This window comes from Oxyura jamaicensis, chromosome 1 (assembly GCF_011077185.1).
Source record: "Oxyura jamaicensis isolate SHBP4307 breed ruddy duck chromosome 1, BPBGC_Ojam_1.0, whole genome shotgun sequence".
NCBI lineage: Eukaryota > Metazoa > Chordata > Aves > Anseriformes > Anatidae > Oxyura > Oxyura jamaicensis.
This window is the reverse complement of record NC_048893.1, coordinates 67,271,471-67,295,665: the sequence shown is the minus strand read 5'-3', so window position 1 is coordinate 67,295,665 and position 24,195 is coordinate 67,271,471. Positions and strand designations below refer to the sequence as shown.

General features: G+C 40.8%; 1 protein-coding gene across 2 annotated transcripts in view; it reads right to left on the bottom strand.

Annotated features, from left to right (window-relative positions):
- Positions 1 to 24,195, bottom strand: part of AEBP2 (AE binding protein 2) — a 64,395-nt gene that overhangs the window by 11,694 nt on the left and 28,506 nt on the right. For both annotated transcript variants that reach the window (XM_035347876.1, XM_035347881.1), the window contains exons 5-6: positions 17,586 to 17,772; positions 1,594 to 1,718 (exon numbers count right to left, since the gene is read on the bottom strand). In XM_035347876.1, the coding sequence (XP_035203767.1) occupies positions 1,594 to 1,718; positions 17,586 to 17,772 (312 nt within the window). The remainder of the gene's footprint in view (positions 1 to 1,593; positions 1,719 to 17,585; positions 17,773 to 24,195) is intronic.

The following is a 24,195-nucleotide window of genomic DNA, read 5'->3' as shown; positions in this document are numbered from 1 at the left end:
TTATTTGATATATTACTATGTTATCTAAATTTCATGCACTGTCCCTGGAAGGAAAAGAAACTTTATTTTGAATTTCTCTCTGAAGAGTAAACCTGCAAAGTTGTCTCAAATGAGAAGTGGAGTTCTGCTGACCTCTTCTGGAAAAAGAAACAAATTTCACCCTCTTGCATCTTTATTCATTCACTGTGTTTCAAAGTTTTAAGATGTCAGAACATATGTAAATAGTATCAATGCATGTGATCACTGAACTAAAATCTCTAAAAAATATTTTAGAGTATTAATCCTATCCTTAAAAAAAAAATGGGGCACAAGCATGGACGAACTAAAAGGGTCTGCACTGCTTCCTCCAAGTTAATTCAAAGCACTTCTAGAGCACATTCTTCCCTCTTCCACAACTGAACAGTCTCTCTGTATAACCTTTCAGATTAAAGCAAGCTGTGAATTGAAAGACAATCTGCTTTTCTCAAATAATTTCAAATCCTGCTTTTGCCAGGAAAACTAAAGTAAGATCTAAATTCAGTAACAACATAAGGCACCTTTAAATCTCCATTTGCATGGTGCTCAATGCACAGGAGTTCAGCAGTAATGTTTTTGGAAAAATGTCCAACACAGGCTACAGATTTCTAACAATCATCAGTCTTGTAGAATGGGAGGAAACTAGGTTTCATGTGCATAAAATCATATTTTGTTTATGGAAAGAAAGTGACAGTTCTATAGTTTGAATCACTGGTTAAGATTAAGCCATAGCTGAGAAGAGATCAGTCACAGCATTCCTTCTTTGGACTGCAGTTAATCTTACAGTCTGGCAATTTACAAAGACCCTTGTTTTGTCCTATCCTTGAATTATTTTTTTTCTTAAAGAAGAGTCTCTACCTCTTATATGCCATATCTCTCAGTTTAGTAAGAAAACATGAAATATTAAGGTTTCTGAAATTCTGATCCCTCTATCCCAATTCAGAACTTCTTTCCCTATTTTTGAACTTTTCTAAATGAACACTGATGTCAATCCTATCCACAGGTAGGTGAAATTAACAAAAAAGGATATGGAAACAGGACTGAAGAACATTTCCCCATCTAGTACTTGCCTCCCTGCATTTCACTGACATTTCAGTGGAAGTTTATTAAATAAAAAAAATGAAAGGAACAGCAATACATTTATGTAGTACAACATCTTTTAAACTGAAAAAGGAGTAAACATAAATTTCACATCAACATCTTAAAATATTAAATTACACAATTACTTTTAGAGAACTCCTTGTAATAAATAAGCACTGTGAGTCATGACCAAGAAAATGCCATCTGAATTGCATTCTTATTTAGAAGATTTAACTGTATTTTTTTCTGTCAAACATACTTGCTGTCAGGTATTTCCTGAAGCGTATCAGACAGGAAATGTTGCAAGCTATTCAATTTGTGACGTAGAACTACTACTAACACCACTTTTAAAAACTTAATTTACTAACAGAAATGGGCAAATCAATAATGTAAAATACACACTATTACTTCTGATTAAAAGTCTGCATTACTAAGAGAAACACAGCATTAAATTTTTCAGTGACACAGGTAACAAACAATGCATAATTTAATACTTACAGTACTATGAAATACAACACTGTGGCCTTTTCCTAAACTTTCTATGTGTGCTGAGAGGTTAAAGCAGATGGCTCGATGTCTTATAGCATCCAGTGTTTGTGCATCAAAGAAGTCATGAGGTCTTGCTAGAAATAAAAGAGATCCTTAGTGATGAACACATTGAAACCATTCTAGCATATTCAGACATGTAAGTAAATCTGAATTGTTATTAGTAAACCATTTATTATTATATAAACAGGACTATCTTGTCAAAGAGTTGTAAACATTAATTTAGCCAGGAGTATGTACTGACTCCAAACATGGAGTGGTGATCCATTCAAGTCTGGTCAAACTATATTCCCTTTAGATGAAATAGCTGTTTTGACAAACTGAATTACACCTGTTCAGTTTTTAAACTTCAAGTTAATTTTATTCATTTTTACCTTTCAGAATTATGAATTCATTTTTTTGGTTGAGTACTTCTGGGACAAGAATAGGCCGGTAAGGTTCCAATAAACATCACAACCTAATTGGCCAAATCACCCTTAGAGCATCATCAGTAGTTTCAGTATTACTGCTGCAATTTCTTATAAATAGTATTAAAATACTTCATAACATGATAGCACACTCTATACGTTCAAGTCTATACCTTATTTTTGAACTTTGTTAAAAACAATCTACCCTGATGTAATTTATAATTACTAAACAAACAAACAAAATAAAGAAAAAGAAACACCACAAAACAGTTATTTCCAGTGAAAACTGGGATGCTGCAAAGATATCTACCTACACTGATAGTGAAATAAGACTGTTCAGTACTGCAGTGGATTAAGTAAGAATTATTGTTAACATACAGAAAATACAAGCTCATCAAAAAGCACTTTATCTCTGAAGAGTAATAATAAATGGTCATATAAAGAAACACTGCTAGACATTTCTATGTACAAGTTTTCATTTCACACTTTGATTATTAGTAAACATTTCCTAGCCAAGAAGCACATTCTACATAAGAAACTACACTTCAATCTATGACGAGTAGACTGCAATCATAGAATCATAGAATATCCTGAGTTGGAAGGGACCCTTAAGGATCATCAAGTCCAACTCTTGACACCGCACAGGTCTACCCAAAAGTTCAGACCATGTGACTAAGTGCACAGTCCAATCTCTTCTTAAATTCAGACAGGCTCGGTGCAGTGACAGCTTCCCTGGGGAGCCTGTTCCAGTGTGCAACCACCCTCTCTGTGAAGAACCCCCTCCTGATGTCAAGCCTAAATTTCCCCTGCCTCAGCTTAACCCCGTTCCCGCGGGTCCTGTCACTGGTGTTAATGGAGAAAAGGTCTCCTGTCTCTCGACACCCCCTTACGAGGAAGTTGTAGACTGTGATGAGGTCTCCTCTCAGCCTCCTCTTCTCCAGGCTGAACAGGCCCAGTGACCTCAGCCGTTCTTTGTACGTCTTCCCCTCCAGGCCTATCACCATCTTCGTAGCCCTCCTCTGGACACTCTCCAACAGTTTCATGTCCTTTTTATACTGTGGTGCCCAGAACTGCACACAGTACTCGAGGTGAGGCCGCACCAGCGCAGAGTAGAGCGGGACAATCACCTCCCTTGACCTACTAGCGATGCCGTGCTTGATGCACCCCAGGACACGGTTGGCCCTCCTGGCTGCCAGGGCACACTGCTGGCTCATATTCAACTTGCTGTCTACCACGACCCCCAGATCCCTCTCTTCTAGGCTGCTCTCCAGCGTCTCATCGCCCAGTCTGTACGTGCAGCCAGGGTTTCCCCGTCCCAGGTGCAGGACCCGGCACTTGCTCTTATTGAACTTCATACGGTTGGTGATCGCCCAGCTCTCCAACCTATCCAGATCTCTCTGCAAGGCCTTACCATCCTCGTTCGAGTCCACGACTCCTCCAAGTTTGGTGTCATCAGCAAACTTGCTCAAAATACCTTCTATTCCTACATCCAGATCGTTTATAAAAATATTGAAAAGTACCGGCCCTAAAATGGAGCCTTGAGGGACCCCACTAGTGACCACCTGCCAGCCTGACGCAGCCCCATTTACCATAACCCTTTGGGCCCTGCCCGTTAGCCAATTGCTCACCCATTGTATGATGTTTTTATTTAGCTGTATGGTGGACATTTTGTCCAGTAGGATCCTATGGGAGACCGTGTCAAAAGCCTTGCTGAAGTCCAAAAAAATCACATCAGCTGGTTTCCCTTGGTCCACCATACGGGTGATCTTATCATAAAAGGAAATCAAGTTAGTTAGGCAGGACCTACCTTTCACAAACCCATGCTGGCTGGGACCAATGACTGCTTTGTCCCCCAGTTGCGCCTCAATAAGTTCGAGAACCATCTTCTCCATAATTTTACCAGGCACTGACGTAAGACTGACAGGCCTGTAATTGCAAGGGTCTTCTTTCTGACCCTTCTTGAAAATCGGCACATTTGCCAGCTTCCAGTCTACCAGGACCTCTCCAAATTCCCAGGATCGTTGAAAAATAATTGAGAGAGGTTCCGCGATGACGTCCGCCAGCTCTTTCAGCACCCGGGGATGAATCCCATCCGGACCCATGGACTTGTAGGGATCCAGGTGGAGTAGCAAATCCCGCACACGTTCAGGGTCGGTTGGGAGTTTGTCATCCCCACCGTCCCGGTCCTCCAGCTCGGGGCACCGGGGGTCCCGAAGCCCATCATCGGCAATGAAGACAGAGGCAAAGAAGGCGTTAAGCGTCTCTGCTTTGCCTATGTCATTGTCTGTGAGGAGACCTTCCCTATCAAGGAGCGGCCCTATGTATTCTTTAGTTCTCCTTTTTCCATTCACATATCTAAAAAAACCCTTTTTGTTTTCTCTCACAGACACAGCCAGCTTCAACTCTAGGCGTGCTTTGGCCACACGAACTTTCTCCCTACAAACACGAACAGCATCCCTGTATTCTTTCCATGACACCTGGCCCTCCTTCCAGTAGCGAAACACTCTCTGTTTCCGCCTAATCTCCATTAGAATGTCCCTGGTCAGCCACGCCGGCCTCCTGCCCCGCCTGCCTGACTTGCGGTATTTAGGAATTGCCTGATCTTGTGCTTCTAGGAGGCATCGCTTAAAGAATGACCAGCTCTGGTGGACATCGAGGCCTTCAAGAGCAGTTTCCCAGGGGACCTTGCTGACTAGTTCCCTGAGCAGCCTGAAGTCCGCTTTCCCCATATCTAGGGATGAGGTTTTGGTGGCACTTTTCCTTCTGTCACCGTAAATTTTGAACTCAACCACTTCATGGTCGCTATGACCAAGGCGGCCACCAATCACCACATCTCCCACCAGACCCTCTCTGTTTTCTAGCAACAGGTCTAGGAGGGCACCTTTCCTAGTTGGCTCCGTTAGCACCTGCACCAAGAAGTTATCATCTAGGTGCTTCATGAACCTCCTGGACTTGCTCGTGTCAGCCGTGTGGCACTCCCAGTTAACGTCTGGCAAGTTGAAGTCCCCCATAAGGACAAGGGGAGTTAATCTCGAGGCCTCTCTTAGTTCTGTAAAGAATAATTTATCGGCGCTATCGTCCTGGCCAGGCGGTCTGTAATAGACTCCCACAACAACATCCCCTTTATTCGTTCGTCCCTTGATCCTTACCCAGAGGCTCTCAACTTTGCCATTGCCGACCTGAAGTTCCACACAGTCCAGCCCCTGCTTCACATACATCGCCACCCCACCACCTCGCCTACCCTGTCTGTCCCTCCTGAAGAGCCTGTAACCATCTATCACAACACCCCAGTCACAGGACTCATCCCACCAGGTTTCGCTTATGCCGATGATGTCGTAGTTGCGGGACTGGGCCAGGACTTCTAGCTCATCCATTTTATTCCTCATGCTGCGTGCGTTCGTGTAGAAGCACTTCAGGTGCGTCTCCTTACACTCAGCACCTTGTGGATCTGACCGAAGGACCTCACTAGCACACAGCCCCTCTGATTCTAGCGTACCATCCCTTAGGTCTTCACCGGCGTGCCTGGTTTTAGCCCCTTCCCCCTTCGACTCTAGTTTAAAGCCCTATCTATCAGCCCTGCCAACTCCTGACCAAAGATCCTTACCCCTCTCCGAGAGAGGCGCATCCCATCCGGTGCCATCAGGCCCGGTGTAGCATAGACCTTCCCGTGATCAAAGAACCCAAAATTCTGCCGGTCACACCAGTTTCGAAGCCACGAGTTTAGGTGAACAGCACGCCTTTCAGCTTCGATCCCCCCTATCGGAAGGACAGAGGCAAACACAACCTGTGCCCCTGATCCTCTAAGTAGTCGCCCCAAATCCCTAAAGTCTCTTTTGATCGCCTTCGGACTTCTCGTTGCTACTTCATCGCTACCAGCCTGAAAGACCAGTAGCGGGTAGTAGTCAGTGGGCCGTACCAGGCGCTTGACTTTCGTGGCAAAGTCTCTCACCCGAGCCCCAGGGAGGCAACAGACTTCTCTGCGGGTTGGGTCCGGTCGGCATATCGGTCCCTCTGTCCCTTTCAGAAGGGAGCCCCCCATAACAATAGCCTTTCTTTTTTGAAGGATGATGTGGCAATGCGATGTGTAGGTCGCCTTGTCTTAGGTGCCCCCTCCAACTGGGACGGGTTTTTATCTACTATGTCATTCAGATTGTCTTGTTCTAGTCCTTCATATCGATTATTTAAGGGTAGATGAGAAGGTGAGCTGGGCAGAGAGAGGGCTCGCCTACCACCCCGAATAGGCACCTGCCTCCATTCCCCCCCTTGATCTAGGTCTCCTCCCTCTGCCTGGCAGGAGGAGGGAACCTCCGTCTTCTGAATAACAGGAGACGCCTGTGCTGTGGCAGGCTCGTGAGCCTGCCTCAGAGAGGGTAGAGTGCACCTCCACCAGTCAATTTCCATCTCTGATTCCCTGATGATCCTGAGCCTGTTCACCTCCTCCCGGAGCTCCGCTACCTGGCTGAGCAGTTCTTCAACCTGGGCACACCTCCCACAGGCATACCCTCCACTGCTGTCGGAGACCGACAGAAGGCTGGGGCACACTCTGCAGCCCAGGACCTGGACGGCTGCATGTTTCCCCGAGCCCTCCGTCTGAGTAGCCACACTGGTGACCGTGGCTGGAGATGCTGCACGAGATGCGGAGGCCACGGTTTTCTGCATGGTTGATACCATGGTCAGGTTCTACGCAAGCAGGTTGCAAGCACCGAAGGGAGAGGCAGCTGCAACAGAGCGACGATGAGCCCCCCGCTCGCCCTGCCCGCGCGAACTGCCTCGCCACGCCCTTCGACGCGCCCCGCCCTGTTTGCCCGTCCTGGTCGCCGCGCTCCTGGTCGCTCGCGCTCCCTAGGGGCAACTTTTAAACAGCCTGGGAGGGGGCGCTGCTGGCTCCGCCCGCGCCTCGTCAGCCTCCCTCGCGAGGACTGCCGGGTCCCGGCGGCTCCCCCGAGTGGCCTCGATGCCGGACAAAAAGCCCTGCCCGCCTCGGTCCCCTGCTCCGCTGCAGAGCACGTCTGCCCCGGAGCTGATCGCCTTTGCAAAAAAAAAAAAAAAAAAAAAATCATCCATCTGATTTTTTATGAGTAGTCTATAAACAGCATGCACTAGTAAATAATTTCATAGATAAGCGTTTCTTGAACAGTAAAAAATTACTGAGCTCCAATTTGGAGTGTGAAGTCTATTAATTCTACACTAACAATAATCTAACTGAAAAATAACTGCTACTAAGCACATATTTGCACACGCTTAGAAATATCTCATTGTAAGATTTTTTAAAAATATACCATATATTACAGTAGCAGAACTATATGAGTAAAAGTATTAATGAAAGCATCACGTGAGAGCAACGATTCAGTATATAACATTGAAATTAAAGCTAAGAACAGTAGCTAAATTATGTTATGAACTGTATCATCCTATAATCTGCAAAAACAGCAATTTTCCATTCTCTTGTCCTTAATTAAAACAACTCCTTTTCATCAAGATTATCTATCCTTTATGTCAAAACAAATTACAAATTCCACTTTCAACTAGTATTTTCTACACTCCAGGGACTAATTGTTGTTAAGCGTTCATTTGTATATTATGTTCTGTCCTTACTGTATCTCAGTTGGATACTGCCATTTAGACAATCATCTCTCTGAAATGTTTTCTCGCTGTTCGTGGTCACTTCTTATGCTACAGAAGGTCATTGATGCAACCATTTCTTACATTGAAACTATTAGTCTATCACGTAAAAAGGAGTACGGGTCACATTTTTGGGCATGGACTAAGTTTTCTTTCTTCATGCAAAGTTAAAGACAAGTTCAGGGGAAAAACACAAGCTTGTATATACAGACAGACCAAAGAAAATGGGTTCACAACATTCTATTATTACTATAAAGTACTGAGTAGTAACAGATATGATACATGAAATTTCCAGAATTCAGAATCTTCCAAGAGATATCCCTTCTAGTCTTTTCATAAAAAAAAGGCTTTGATGTGATATTCTGAAGTTCCCTACCAAAGTAATCCAAATGCTGATTTAGGCAGTTTGTTATATCAGATGCAAGGAATTGTAATATAGAAAATTATATATTTTGTACAATATAGAGATTCGTAGAATCATCTAGATTGGAAAAAAAACTTGAGATAATCAAGTCCAACTATCAACCTGATCTACTGAGTCCCATCACTAAACCTAGCACCATGTCCACACATCTCAAATACCTCCAGGGATGGTGACACCACCACTTCCCCGGGCAGCTTGTTCCAATGACTAACTGCCCTCTCTGTGAAGAAATTCTTCCTAATGTCCAATCTAAACCTCCAATGGCACAACCTAAGACCATCTCCTCGCATCCTATCATTTCTCACCTGAAATGTTCTCACCAACACCCTTCTCACTGCTACCTCCTTTCAAGGAGTTGTAGAGAGCCTCCTCGAGACTGAATAACCCCAGTTCCCTCAGCTGCTCCTCATGAGCTTTATTTTCTAGTCCCTTTAACAGCTTTGTTGCTCCTCTCCACACACTCTTGAGCAACTCAACATGGTTCTTGTAGTGAGGGGCCCAAAACTGAACACACTACTCGAGGTGTAATCTCACCAGTATAACGGAACAATCGCTTCTGTAGTCCTGCTGGCCACACTATTTCTGATGCAGGCCAGGATCCCATTGGCCTTCTTGGTCATCTAGGCACGCTGCTGGCTCATGTTCAGCAGGCTATCAACCATCACCCCCAGGTCCTTCTCTGCCAAGCAACTTTCCAGCCACTCTTCTCCAAGCTTATACCACTGCATTGGGTTGTTATGACCCAAGTTCAGGACCGGGCAGTTAGTCTTGCTAAACGTCTTGTGACTGAACTCAGCCCCCATCAATCTAATCTATCCAGACCTCTCTGCAAAGCCATCCTACCCTCAAGCAGATTAACACTCCTGCCTAACGTGGTACTGTCTGAGAACTTACAAACCCCTCATGCTGATCACTGGTAAAAACGTTAGAACAAAACTGTCCCCAAGAACTGAGCCCTAGGGACTGAGCCACTGGTGGCCAGCCGTCAGCTAGCATAACATGACACACTAGGACTCTCTCAGCCCCGCCATCTAGCCAGTTCCTCACACTGCAAGCTGCACGCCTGTCCAAACCACAAGCAGCCAGTTTCTCCAGAATACTGTGGGATGGTGTCAAACACTTTACTGAAATCCAGGTAAATGACATCCACAACATTTCCCTCATCTCCTAAGCGGGTCATCTTGTCATAGAATGAAATCAGGTCAGTACAGCAGGACCTACCCTTCAAAAACATACGCTGACTGCTTCTGATCACTCCAATTGTCACATATTTGACAATTTACATAGGATGGCACTCAAGATGATCTGCTCCATAGCCAAGGTCAGACTGACAGGCCTGTAATTCCCTGGATCTTCTTTCCCACACTTCTTGCACGTTGGGAGACACATTTGCTAACCTCCAGTTAACAGGCATCTCACTGGTTAATCAGGACTGTTGATAAATTATTAAGTGGCTGGACGATCGCTCCTGTCAGCTCCTTCAGTATCCTTGGATGAATCCTGCTCAGCCCCATGGACTTACGAACATTCAAAACATGTTAGGAGGGCACTCAGAGCTTCCCATTGGATTATAAGGGCTTCATCTTGTTCCCTGTCAGTCTTCCATCTCAGAGAGCTGTGTACACTGAGAACAACTGGCCTTACCAATGAAGACCAAAGCAAAACAAGGCATTAAGTATCTCAGCATTATCTTCATCTTTCATTACTACATTTTCCCCACACATTCAATAAAGGATGGAGATTCTCCTTAATCCTCCTTTTGCTGCTGATGTATTTATAAAAGCATTTTTATTGCCTTTTACTATGCTAATCAAATCAAGTTCCAGTTGGGTTTTAGCCCTTTTAGTTTACTCACTGCAAAGCTTGACAATGGCTCTATAGTTCTCCTGAGTTGACTGCCCCGTCTTCTAAAACTCCTGAACTCTTTTTCTTTACAAATTGTAGAAAAAGCTCTTTGTTCAGCAATGCTATTCCTCTCCTCCCCGGCTCAACGTTCAGCATATTGAGACGGTCTGCTCCTGTGCCTTTGACTGTCCTCTGGAAACCAGAAGTAACAGTTCTGCTAATCACCTTCCTTACCTCAACAAGTAAAAAAAAAATTATCATTTTGATGATCACTGTGCCCAGGGCAGCCTCCAACCATCACACCACCCATGACTCCTTCCCTGTTCACAAACAACAGGTCAAGTGGGGCACCTTCCGTCGTCAGCTCACTCACCACCTGTGAGGATGTTATCCACACACTCCAGCAATCTCCTAGACAGTTTATTCTCTGTTGTAATCTATTTTCATCTAACATCTAGGAAGCCAAAGTTCCCCATGAGAACTATAGTTAGCAATCAGGAGACTTCTGGTTTCTTGTATAATTTTTCGTCTATCTCTTCATGCTGGTTGGATGATCTATTATAGATTCTTACTATAACACCAGCCTTGCTGCCTTTCCCCTCACTCGCCAAGAGACATTCAACCCTTTCATCACCACCGCTCAATTCCCTGCAGTAAAGGCATTCCCTAACATACAGGGATACCCCACGTCTTCTTCCCCATCTCTCCTGAAGAGCCCCAAACCACCTATCCCAACCCTCCAAGCAGGTGAGTCATCCCACCACGTCTTACAGAGGCCAATGATAAGGTAGCTGTAAGACTTAACTAAAGCTTCCAGTTCCCCTTATTTATTTTTTCATGCTGTGTGTTTGCGTAGAGGCACTTAAGCTTGGCCCCTAAATGAGACTGTTTCATTTGGTGAAGTGGCTGGAATTTCTCTGCGCTGCTCTTCAGGTGCTCTCCCTGCTGACCTCTAACCCCTCAAAGCAGTAAGTTGGGTCAATTGAGGTTGACCTCCTTGAGCAACCTTAGTTTAAAGCTCTCTTTACCAGTTTGGCAAGCCTGACATGACAGATTTTAGCTCTGCAGTCCCCAGAGCAGTGGAACAGTTCTGCAAGGGCACCTCAGGCAATAGGGTAAGTATCTTCCTCCTGCTGGTCCTTGCTATAACAAACTTCCACTCCTCTATGGTTTTGGTATCACTCCCACTCCCTTCTGTGATGTTTCAAGGGGGAGTTTTTGGCTATGAGCTCACTGCAGACTATGTATGTAACCACCTAACTCCTCAGCTTTCCCAATATTGTATAGCCTTCTGAGCACTTCCTGCACCTCCTTCTCACCACCTCAGGTGGCCAAGCTGCTGGAGGTCCTCCACCTGGAGGCATCTTTTGCAAGTGTACTGGGTCTGGCTGGCATGGAGTTAACTTCCGCTGCAGCAGTCCAGGCTGTGCTGTGCTCTGCACCTGTAGCTAGAACAGCATTGATATCACACCAGTGTTTTGTCTATCACTGAGCAGTACTGGCAGAACACCAAGATTCTCTTCAAACCCCCCAAAGCCAGTAGGCCAGGAATGGGGAGGGGACATCACCACGGCAGCTGACCTAAACTGACCAGAGGGATATCCCATGCCATATGGTGTCACACTCAGCAATAAAAGGTGGGGAAGGGGAAGGAGGGTAGGTGGGCTCTCCTTATGAAGACATCTGTCCTCCCAGACAATTGCTATGCCTATTGAGGCCCTGCTTCCCAGGACATGGTCAAACATCATTCATTTATGAGAAGCAGAGAATGATTGTTCCCTCCCCAGTTTCCCCTTTGCTTCCACTTGGCATTTTCTTGCTCTTCCCCATCTCTTCATTTGCACTTTATATTATCACAGAATCATTGAATGGCTCGGGTTATAAGAGTCCTTAAAGATCATCTGAGTCCAACCCCCCTGCAATAGGTAGGAATGCCGCCCACTAGATCAGGTTGCTCAGAGCCTCATCCAGCCTGGTCTTAAACACCTCCAGGGATGGGGCATCCAGAGCTTCTCTGGGCAGCCTGTTCCAGTGTCTCACCACCCTCTGAGTAAAGAGCTTCTTCCTAACATCCAATCTAAATCTCTCCTCTTTCAGTTTAAAACCATTCCCCCTTGTCCTGTCATTATCTACACAAAAGTCCCTCTCCATCTTTTTTATAAAACCCTTTTAAATATTCACCACAGTACAAAAAGGATGTAGAACTGTTGGAGAGTGTCCAGAGGAGGGCTACAATGATGGTGAAGGGCCTAGAGGGGAAGATATATGAGGAGCGGCTGAGGTCGCTTGGCCTGTTCAGCCTGGAAAAGAGGAGGCTGAGGGGAGACCTCATCACGGTCTACAGCTTCCTCACAAGGGGGGAGTGGAGGGGCAGGCACCGATCTATTCTGTTTAGTCACCAGTGATAGGACCCGCAGGAATGGTGTCAAGCTGAGGCAGGGGAGGTTTAAGCTAGACATCAGGAAGAGGTTCTTCACTGATATAGGGTTGTTCCACTCTGGAACATGTTCCCCACAAAGTAGTCAGCGCACCAAGCTTGTCAAAGTTTAACAAACGTTTGGACTGTGCACTTAGTCACATGGTCTGAATTTCTGGGCAGACCTGTGTGGTGCCAGGAGTTGGACTCAATTATCCTTATGGGTCCCTTCCAACTCAGGATATTCTATAATTCTATTGAAAGGCTGTGATGAGGTCTCCCCAGAGTCCTCTCTTCTCCAGGCTGAACAGCCCTAGCTCTTTCAGCCCTTCCTCATAGAAGAGGTGCTCCAGTCCTCTGCGCATCTTTATGGCCCTCCTCTAGACAAGTTCTAAGAGGTCCATATATTTCTTGTACTGGGGGCCCTTATCCTTATTACCCTTATCTCAACCCATAAGCTTTTTAGTTTCCATCATACTTTCTTCTCCCACTCTTCTTTTGAGGAGGGGGGAGTGAGACAGTGGTTGTTGTGCAGTTTAGCTGCCCAGGAGGGTAAAACCACCAAAGCAGGCAGGTTTGACACTCATCCCTGCCACAAGAGAAAGGTCTAGGTGCTTCTTGCAGTTGGAGCTGCACAATGCATGCAGCCTTCCCCTTCAGCAGCTCTGTCTGGGTTGAAGTATCAGACAGTCCTGTGGTAGGTGGATGAGACACTCCAGCTCAAAATTCAGCCTTTATCCTAAGACCAGTGCCCACCGTCCCCTCTAGGCAACCGTTACTGCAGCTTGCATGGTCAACAAGCAAGGTGCACAGCTCTTCCCACGCATCCTTCAACACAAAATACTGCACAAACAGCCACACCCTCCGCATCCCTGTCTGCGGGCCCTGGTCACAGTGGTCCTGCTCAAACCTCTTTTTAAGGCTGCCTTTTCCATGACTGGGACCAGCCACCCAAGCGTCAGACTCTCTCAGAAGCTGCTGGCTCATGGCAGGCCTCCGTGACCCTGACTGGAGTTTCCCTGGCTCTAAAACAACTGCCCCCCTACACCCAGCTGACAAACTAACCAGCTCCAGAGCAGTGTCCCTCACCCTGTGGTATAAAATGTATGATAACTATTTTTATGTGAAATACTTATAAATAGTATGTGGAAAGAGAAGAAGAGAGGACAACTCCAAAGTTTTGCTTTAAGTTTCATACAGCGTTTTTTTTCAGGATTTACCATCAGATAACATTCAGACACAGAAGAAAGGGCACGATTTGTAAAATACACATGAACAGCTTTATTAACTCTTTATTACGTGTTCAGCCTGTATCTTCTGCTCCTGTTAACTCTATTCCCTCAAAATTATTTTTGGAGTAAGGCACCTCCCTTCTTATTTAAATTATTTAAGTGTATGTGGAATTTGTATTAAGTAAATGAAAAGCTTCTGTTAAGAAGTCCATTAAATGAAATGCCAAGTCCTGTGTAACTAATATATTCCCACTATAATTTCCACAAACAGGAGATTTTCTCATCCCATGTATCCTTCTAGTAAACTCAATTGATACAGGTGTTAGCAACTAAAGTGTCTTTTTTTTCTACTGGAGAAGCAAGGTAATATTGTAAATAAAATTTCAGCTTCTACAAAATACTTTGAGGTAGCTTAAAAATAGCAATGCTAGGACCTGTTTTAGTGAGACACTTTCAATATATTTGGCTCTCTACCTATAAATGAGGGACTAAGTGCGGCAATGAGTATGTTTAAAGGTATACAGAAAAGAAAGAAAGCTACTGTGATCCTGAATTATTCTGCAACATCAAAATTTATACAACAAAGCAGCTAGTCTTTATATCACCACTAATGTAAAAAGCTATAAATGCGTGAATGGTAAAACATGCTTTTATCATAGAGGCACTCACGTCCTAGCTTAAAAGTACACGTTCACAGAGAGGAAGAAAGAAATGCAAAACAGGTTAAGAAGAGCAAGATGTTAAAAAAGAAAGAAAAAAGTAGCTGCCTGAATTGTCTTTAAGTTAGAACATGTTCTTGTCATATATAAAGCCATGGTAAAGTATTTCAATTTTTTTTTAAATTATTATTTGTGCATTAATGTCTTCAAGAGGGGTTCAAACTTCAAGATTATAAAACACAGGTCTATACAGAGGAAGCAACTTTGTTTTGCTGTGTTTAAACCTTTAATTTATACATGAGTGTGCTTCAACTGCAGCATGTATTAGCAATTAATTGTCAATAAATATTAAGCCATTTGCTTGTTGCAAAAAAAAAAAAGTGTGTAATCAGACCATGAGGAGATATAAAGAATATGCTAGCAATGTTTTTTTAGTAGAAAGTTTGTCTCCTGACATAAAAATAACTTTTCATCAAATGATTATTTGTGAATTATTTAAACATTGTACACTACTGAATAGCATCTTGCATTATGGGAGGGGAGGTGCCCTCTACTTTAGGGAAGGGTTGATTGAAAGGAGGGGAATGGTTTTAAAATAGAAGAAGGAAGATTCAGATTAGGGGTTATGAGGAAATTCTTCACTCGGTGGTGAGGCATTGGAACAGGTTGCCCAGAGATGTTGTGGATGCCCCATCCCCAGAGGTGTTCAAGGCCCGATTGGACAAGGCCCTGGGCAACCCAATCCAGTGGGTGGCATCCCTGTCCATGGCAGGGAGGGGGTTGGAACTAGATGATCTTTAACATCCCTTCCAACCCAAGCCATTCCATGATTATACCTATTTGTCATAACTTGTAACCCTACTTGCAGAGAAAATGGTACAAAAGTACAATAGCTCTCCTTTTTCACACTTTTTAAATATCTAAATATAAAATCTATATTCCTGGCTTTATGTACTCTAGACTGAAAATACTTCATACTCTCGTTCTGTTGCTTTGGTCTCTTGCATAAGGTTTCTTGCACTCCCCACTTCTTATAAACACAAAATCTACACACTTGCAAATCTCATGCTTTAACTAAAAGTAAAGCTAAGTTAAGAAACAGTAAGATGAGTACAACTATATCAGCCCTTTGTCAAGTTCAGCAAATCAACAATAATTCACAAAAAAAAATTAAAAGAAAAGCTGCCAATACTTAGCATTTTCAGAAAATGTCATCAACTTCAGATACATTTCTGGGTCACATACCCTCTGGAGAAATACATTACAGTAGTCAGTTCCCAACTCGGTTAGAGATGAATTTTTGCCTGAAGGCAAAACTATACAGCCAGCATCACATTTGTCTCAAGAGGCAACAAGGTAAGAAATTGCTCGAACAGCTGTCATTTTTCTTCCTGTGCAACAACTGATCAAGACAGCAAACCATTCAAGTTCTACTACTGAGTAAATATTATCAGAATGCTGAAGACCAATTATATTTATTTTTGCCATTGATTCATTCAAGAACTTTCTACTTACTTCCCCCACCACTCTGCGAAGATGACTGTGCATATCTGCAGAACAAATTCTGCATTCCTATTATGACTACAGATTAGCAGATAATTAAAAGTTTTAACTACAAAGCCCTGATTTGAAACTGGTAACTCAATAATGTTTACCCATTACAAATAAAATGCAAATGTGTCATAATACTTCTACATATATTGGAGAAGAAATTGAATTAGAATGCATTAAATGAGTCACCTAAAAAGATCAATATAATTATACAAGATAAAATGCAACTTGGAAATCTCTGAAAGTGAAGTAATTTGAAATGACCAGCCTTAGATATCTGTATTCTGTTTGAATAACAGAGTCAATGAATAACAGAGTCAACAATCAAGATGGGTTCCTTCTAGGAACCCACATTACTTTAAATAAGTCTCTTCCTTTACACCTAAGATGAACTAAAAGATGCAAAGTGACTAGTTAACTCTATTGATCAGCCTTCCCTTCTTGAACCTACTCATTTACATAGATTTCTAAAGGGAAATGTCTTTGCAAGACAGAATCCGAGAAGAATAGAAATAGATAACTTTTTTAAACAGTGACTCAGTGTCAAAACTAGAGGAAATATTGAGATTTACATATGCAAACAAATATAATTTGCTCATGTATACTTCAAAGATACTCAAGTGTCCCCTTCCATCTCACCTCCTCCCCTCTTCCCCTCAAAAAATGAATACAGACCCCCATCATAACTAAAGTTAACAATGGCTCTTCCAGCACTGAACTGCATTTTTGCCACACAGTACAGAAAGAAAAGACATAGAAATAAACTACGGTGAATTCTAGAAGATGCAGTAACTTTCCAGAAAAGACTACTTTTAGTTCAATGCAGAAGAATGACCACTGTTTTCATTAGTTTCCAGTCACTTGTTACATAGGCAAGGTTTGTAAGTAAGAAAAATCACAACCGATTTGTAGTAATCACTTAAGACTACTAGTATATGCATCCATTGCTGCAGTACCATTTGAATAGTTGGTAACTATTTCTTCACAGAAACAGGAAGATCAATACAGTTTAGTGTTCTACCACAGAAAAGTTCTAGCAAATTAAGACTGCAATTGCTGACCCAGTGAAGTAACATGAGTTCTCCTGCGCACCATCACTAAAATCACACTGCCAGGCTGTGATAGACAATTGCTTTCTTATGTTACATCTTGTACTGTGCACAGAAATGGAACAGATACAATGGTTCTTTTAAAAAAAGGAAAAAAAGTATTTTGTCCTTCTCTCCAATGTTGTAATGTTTGCATCACAGCAGGGAAAAAAATCATTGAAGCTTTTTCTTCAACTACTAGCAGTAGAAACAAAATTAATGGCTTTTTACATCTCTGTACTCTAAAACGCAACTGTCACAAGTAAGTTTAAAAGTTAGTAACTAATCAATTCAGTATTGGAAAGCTGTAGCCAAAGCAATTATGAAAAAGTTTGTTAACAATTGCCTTCTCTAAAAATTTCTGTACAAATCTCTGAATAGATTTGAAATAGTTATTAGTCTGATACTAGGACAATTCAGGAATCAAACAATTGGATCTAAAAGGACTAGAAAACATAGTGGATAAGCGATTACCACTGTCAGTATCCTGGCTAGAGGAAACAATTAACCTTAAATTGATAAGTCACACTTCACAGAGCATTGGTTCATATAAAATTAACAAACCTCAACCATGCAGATAAAGATTAATAATACAGCAAGTCAAATCTCTTCAAAATTAAGCCTCTCTTATGCTCATAAAATTGTCATTACACTAATAAAATGTGTTGCTGTGGATATAAAACCATCTAGAAATACTTACGTAATGATCGCCGTCTCTTGTTCTTTAACTTTCTTCTTTTATTCATTCCAGCTTTAGATGGAGATTCCTCTTTGGCCTTTGGCTGACTGGCAACTTTTGAAGAGTTCTGCTGGCTGAAGTGTGTGGGCACATGACGGGCAAGTCCTCCCTGAGATGCAAAGCTGGCATTGCACCCACCAACTACACACTGATGAGGACAAAAAACAAAACAACTGTATGAGTGCACTCTGCACTATCAAACTCATTCAGAGAGGTTTGATAGATCTTTCAGTTAGCCTTTTCTGACTCAGCCTCCAACACACTAAAAGACAGATAAACTCTTAAAGACCAGGCAATTCTAAAGAGAAACGAAAATCATCTAAGATTTCCATCTAAACTTTGTAACTCTTTATTTTTCTGTGGTGTAATCACCTTTTTAAATGCTATATAATATTCTAACAATGCAGTAAAACTCTCTTCACAAAAAAACATATCTGAAGATTTTTTCCCTACAGACCAGCATTATCCCCTTGCTTTTCAAAACACTACATAGTAATTCCGTATTTCTCAACAGCTCTGCGGTCTTCCCTAGTGGTAGATAACAGCAGTGTTCTCTTATCTCCCTCTTTCTTGTGAGAGATTAGAAGTAAACTTCAAATAAAAAAAGCATCCCTACCAACACTGAATTTAACAAAGCTTAATGCTTTTTATAAATGCCATACAAGGTAAATATCCTTCACTTCAGTATCTTGAAAATTCTATTAACACTACATATACACACTTATTTTGCAAGGTGCAATTGTGTCAGAAGTATTTAAGAAAAGTTCTCGCTCAAAGAAAATGGCCTCTCTTTCTCAAACAGAAAACTAAGACTAGACCCAATAACAACTAAGCAGAAACACAGAAATCACAAGATACATGCAACTAAACAAGTACTGACTTATTTAAGTATTGGTTTATGTTTACAATTATTTTTATATAAAATAAATATTTAAATTATATTGTTGGGGTGGAAAGCAAATTTTTTTTTTCTCTTGTGCTCTTAGCTTAGAAGGGTAACAAAAAATAACTAAGATATGCATTTCATCGTGGGCTGCAGTGAATTGTCTATCCACATGTCTAATTTTTCTTCTCCTGATTAAACAAACAGTAGTAGGACAAATGAATTCATTATCCAGTAGCAAAAACCCATCACCACTCTAAACCATTAAAAAGCTTTCCTTCTTCCACATCTGTTTTGCTTCCCCCAATCCTTTCTCTTAGCTTTCTCATTCATATCTCTCTTCTGTAGCACTCCCCTCGACAGCAAACTGACAAGGCAACTGTGATAGGAGTTCAGCAGCAAGTAATGCTGCAATTATATATATAACATAAAAATTTTCTCTGAAGTATTTGCAAGCTCAAAGTAATCTATCCCAAGCCTGCACATTTGGTTGAAAGACAGGACAACAGCAGCAAAATACCACTCAGCATGTTTTTTCCCTGATACCCAACTTTGCTGTTTTCCAACTGGGGCTGTAGAAGAACTGAAAAGTTTATTTCTATCTCAGAACCAGCAAAAGGTTTTCATTGATCATCATAAAACATGAACACTACGTTCCTAAATAAAAACCTCTGTAATCTCCAAGGACTTAATACTTGCTACAGGTATAAAAAAATATGTAAGTACATTACAAGACATTGAAAGACAAAAATAGGAGGACGTTTTTATTTAAATGTTCTTAGTAAGCTTAAGGAAAGTTTAAGCACTAAGCTAACTAAAAACATGTAATGTTAATGTAACTGTGTATGTTCTTCTCTGTGTCCTCCACTAATAAGTATCTTAAATTTGTGCCGATCTCTACCAAAAACCTATCTGTAACTATCTGTAACTTTTTACCTTGCCCTACAATTTACTAAATTCCAACAATAGCAATATTGTACATTTACACTATAGCAGCCTACAATAAGACACCATACTACATCTAAATTCAAAATAAAACAACATATCTTGCTCTCATTTAGGGTACAGGGACCTCAAAGCAGTATTATTACTTCAAATTAATATTAAAGATGAAAATTTACACCACTGTGTTAAAGATGAGCAAACCCACAATCAACAGATATAGACAAAATACATGCATGCATTACTTTGGCCCATTTTTTATTCTCCAGTTTCATGGTCCTTGAAGCAGCTGTGTTGCTCATAAAAGCAGTTTAATGAAGCCAAACTAAGCAACTAAATCTAAGATTTGGTTTAACTTTCATTAAGGTGATACTGACAAGCTTCTAGCTCTTTCTGATTCTACAAACACTGACAAAAGGAAAATGAACACAAAACTATTCTGAAGTTCAACCTTACTGAGAGATTAAAATTTCAGTCTTGCCAATGCCTGCTAAAAGTAAAACATAACCTGACATCTTTGTACAGTGCATGCATTACCATATGCCAAATTACTTAATTACAGTATGAAAAGGCAACACCTTCTAAAAATAATACATAAACATTGTGTCAACCACATTTCTAAATCACAAGTTCTTAAGAACTCTCATGGAATTCCTTGTCAGATAGGAAATATGGTTTTATGACTAACTACAGCTTGACACACAACGTCAGAAGTTGACTTTTGTCTAATGCAGAGAAAAAAAAATCACAGATATCCAATACAGATTCTCTACAGAAGCTACCCCTTCTCTTAAATTAAGTTTTACTTTTAAAAGCCCCAAACGTTAAGTCCTCAATATATGTAACCTACAACTAGAAATTATCTTTTTCCAGAAAGCCTACTTACAGTCTGCAGCTCGGTATGAAATATTTGCAAAGACCATCACTTCCACGTGTTGTGCAGTTTGACACTACCTGTTATGTCATTGAATATTCAACAGCTGATATATAGATATATATATATATATATATATCAAAAATGACACAGAATGCCTTTGTAGTGGACAGAAAATAGTAGAAGAGGAAAAAAAAAATCTTACCTGATTTTTTCTTTTTTTCTCTAAAATAATATATCCAGCAATCCGTTACTAATGGGTAAAGTATCTTCTCTCCAAAGATAAAGGAGCAGTTCAGGCTGTCACTTCAGGATCTCTGGACGGTAAGTCACACCAAATCAGCTTCCCACCAGATAATTACACAAATCTAGAGGGCTTCTAATAAATCAGACTCAACTATTATGCACAACTTTAAACCAATCTCTTAATTTTTCCCCAAAACCCTGTATCTCAAAATTTTGCATTCAGTTTGCAATATGATAGGTTGGGTCCGGATTGGTGGATATGTTACTTCAAGAGAAAATAAGTCAACAAGTCAGAAATTTAATTTCTCCAGTGTATCCATACCCACCATTACTAATGGGCAATAGTGATCAATGACTTTAACAAACAGGATATAAAAATATCTAGTAATACAGATTTTTTCTATTAAATTCAAAGTAATCAAGTACCCTTTTTAGAATATTTAATGTGCATTTTTTCCCAATAGATCTATATTTTAGACATCTGGATAAACCTTACTGTCTCACCATCTAAGCGTTTGGGCAGAATGACTGCATTTTCTATCTGCAACTGCAATGCTCTAATGGACAGAAGATGTCCTGCCAAAAGAATAACTGACATGAATTCCAAATGAGGATTGAATTTGCTTGGCTTTGTCATCTAGATTTCAACAAATGTTCCTCTATTAAGAGTCATATCAAGTGCAGTCATCCCTTAATGAATTACTCCCTAATGAATTCTGGAAGTTACAGGTGGTAGAATGAGCATAAAATTTCAATTTTACTACTACTTTTTTCTCCCCTTTTAAGCAAAGGATGAAAGCCTACAATAAATTTGTGTACTGTTATTTGTTGTTGCTCCTGAAAGCATTCACCCCATGTGAGCAAACCTTGCACAGCTGATCTTAAACATTAAGAGCATATTTTCATAGTCCTCCTCTGCATTGGTATAAGCAATTATTTTCATATCTCCCACACATTTGAGCTTACTCTACCGTTTGTCCTTTCATTGTGCCTAACATCTTGTATTTGGTCATCTAAACTACATGCTAAGAGTTATTTTGGTATGTCTACAAGTAACTAACTTTTAATGCCTTTTGCAGCGAAAAGTAGCACTTCAAAAAGAAATCTGAATACCAGAAACACTGCTAAAAAAAAAAGCAGATTGTCACAGCACAATAACTATTGAACTGTTTCTAACAGCCAAGATAATTCTTTCTCAGCTTGTCAAAGACAGTTATCAGCCTCAGTTTCCTATCTCAGCAGATTATTCCTCTAGTTCCATCTGTCTGCATATTCTGAAAGCCTGAAAGTTTTTAAGTTGTTGAACTTCAGATAGGACAACTACTACATGAGGACGATATTTCCAGTATTCCACCTATTTCTAAACAGCTGAAAAAATAATGCAGTAAAACTATAAAAAAAGTAGTATCTGGATTTCTCTCAACTCTGGATATAAAATGATACACAAACATGAACATACTGAATATCTTCAGAGAAGCAGTTACATGCTCTGAAAACACCTATATTAAATGAATACCTGTAACAACAAAAAAGGCTGGAAGAATGGCTGGAGTACTTCCAGCAGCACAAAAGCAATGAACTTCAGGTATTAAGAAGAGTAGTGTAACTCCAAAAATACCTAGCACTGGACCCAAAGAAGGCCAGTAAGTTCTCAGATCAGAAATATTTTGCAAGACCAATCTTTGATCTCTTTGACAAGAGAAACAAATTTAGGAAACAGCCCATCCAAAGAATGACTAGAAAAGCATACTGCTTTGCAGAAATACTTGATTAGAGACTTAGAACTAGCATCAATGGTAACTCATTTAATTGACACACTTACTTTGGAGGGATTAATGGGTGCCCTAGGTAAGACTGTTTTCTAAGTAACAAAAATTAGTGATGATGGCCTCAAAAATAAAATCCATGTGTTCCACATGAAACTTAAGGCCAACAGCATTAAAAATGTTTTAAAAAATGGAAGAAATAAAAAAAAGCAAAGAAATCTGATGACTAAAGGTCCAAAGTTCTGCCCCAAAGATCAAACTTTGAATTTTTGCCTTAGTTTAGCACATGAATCAGATGTAAAATGTCTGCTAATTATCTGATCACACAGTATTAGGAAATTGCCTCATATAAAAATAGAGCTAATATCTCAAAAATAGATATTCATAGGCAAATTTACCTTTTCCATGTCACTGGTATTGTAATATCGAGGGAGAAATGCTAAACCACACAAACAGAAACCACAGGAGGAATTTATGAAAATATTAAACAATTGTATTTGCCATTTAGAAGTGGGTTTGTCTCAGTGACAAATGAGCCATACAGTCATGTAGTTTATATTCATGCATGGAAAAGGCAGGTAAACCCACAAAGACTTTTTAATTTACAGTAGGATACAGCCTGTAAATCAAAGGACAGCATTACATGCATCACAAAAATTGAGAATTAAACCCAAAATGGGCGACTACATAAAATGAATTCATTTGCAAACAAAAGGCACAGAGAACGGGGACATATTCTTCAACTGAATAGTTCTGCAAAAGACAGCTTTATGCCTGAGGTAGTCCCCAGCTGCCTTTCAGTTTAAGAAAATACTTTTTTCCTCTTACTTTCATTAGAGGTATAAGCATGTAGCAGCCTGCCATATGTTTATTAATCTCCACTCATCATTAAACAGTTTTGGCTTTCCTCCTGCCTTTATGACAGTCTTCCCTTTACAAGAGCTTCATCACCTTCCTAGCTAACGTTTTTTGCCTTTCTTAAAACTATTCTGAACAGTTCTCTAGACAATAGCATACAGCTCTATCATTTCTACTGCCTTCTAAGTCAATTCTTCACAAATCCTGACATTTATTTTTTAACAAAACACTGAATGACTTGGCATTTTCAGTGAGTACTATAAAGTGACAATGACTCCTCCTTTTATACTAGAACTAATGTATTCTTATAAAGCAATAGATTTTTTTTTTTTGGGGGGGGGAAGAGGGAGGAGGGTTGGGAGACATTTTAGTAATCAAGAACAAGAGGTCTTTAATACAACCAAATAGAAAAAATTGGGTTTTGCTGAAAATCTGAGCCATTAGGATAAGAAAAGCTAAATGCAAAAAAAAAAAATGCTTAGTTTTTGAAAAACTGCCATAAAATGAAGGAGTAACTGTTCTTGAACTGATCAAGACTAATATTCAGCACTCTTAAATGCTTTTGTATCAGACAATAGATTTCAAAAGCTTGAAAAAGAAAAGGATCAAGTGAATAAAGAGGTCTAGGTAACTAACAAGTTATCACAATCACATACTTGGCTAAATCATGGGGGCTCTGAAGCCTATATTCAGCATAAATGAAAGGGGAACAAAAGAAGTTACAGGATGAGAATTATCCTCTATTCAAAGCCCCCAGGAACAGATTGAGAAATACAAAGATAAAATGCAAACACAAACACTGAAGACAACAGTAGGAAAAAAAAGAAGTAACAGACTGAGCCATGACAAACCACTGCAAAAACCCCGCCAGTGTTTTTATTCTTTCCGATAGTATGACTAGAAGTTACAGAAAAGTATGTACTATTTCACCAGCTTGTTAACACAAGATGCTTATCAGAACTGTTTCAAGTCTTACAGCTCTAGCTGTAACCAGCTTAGCCA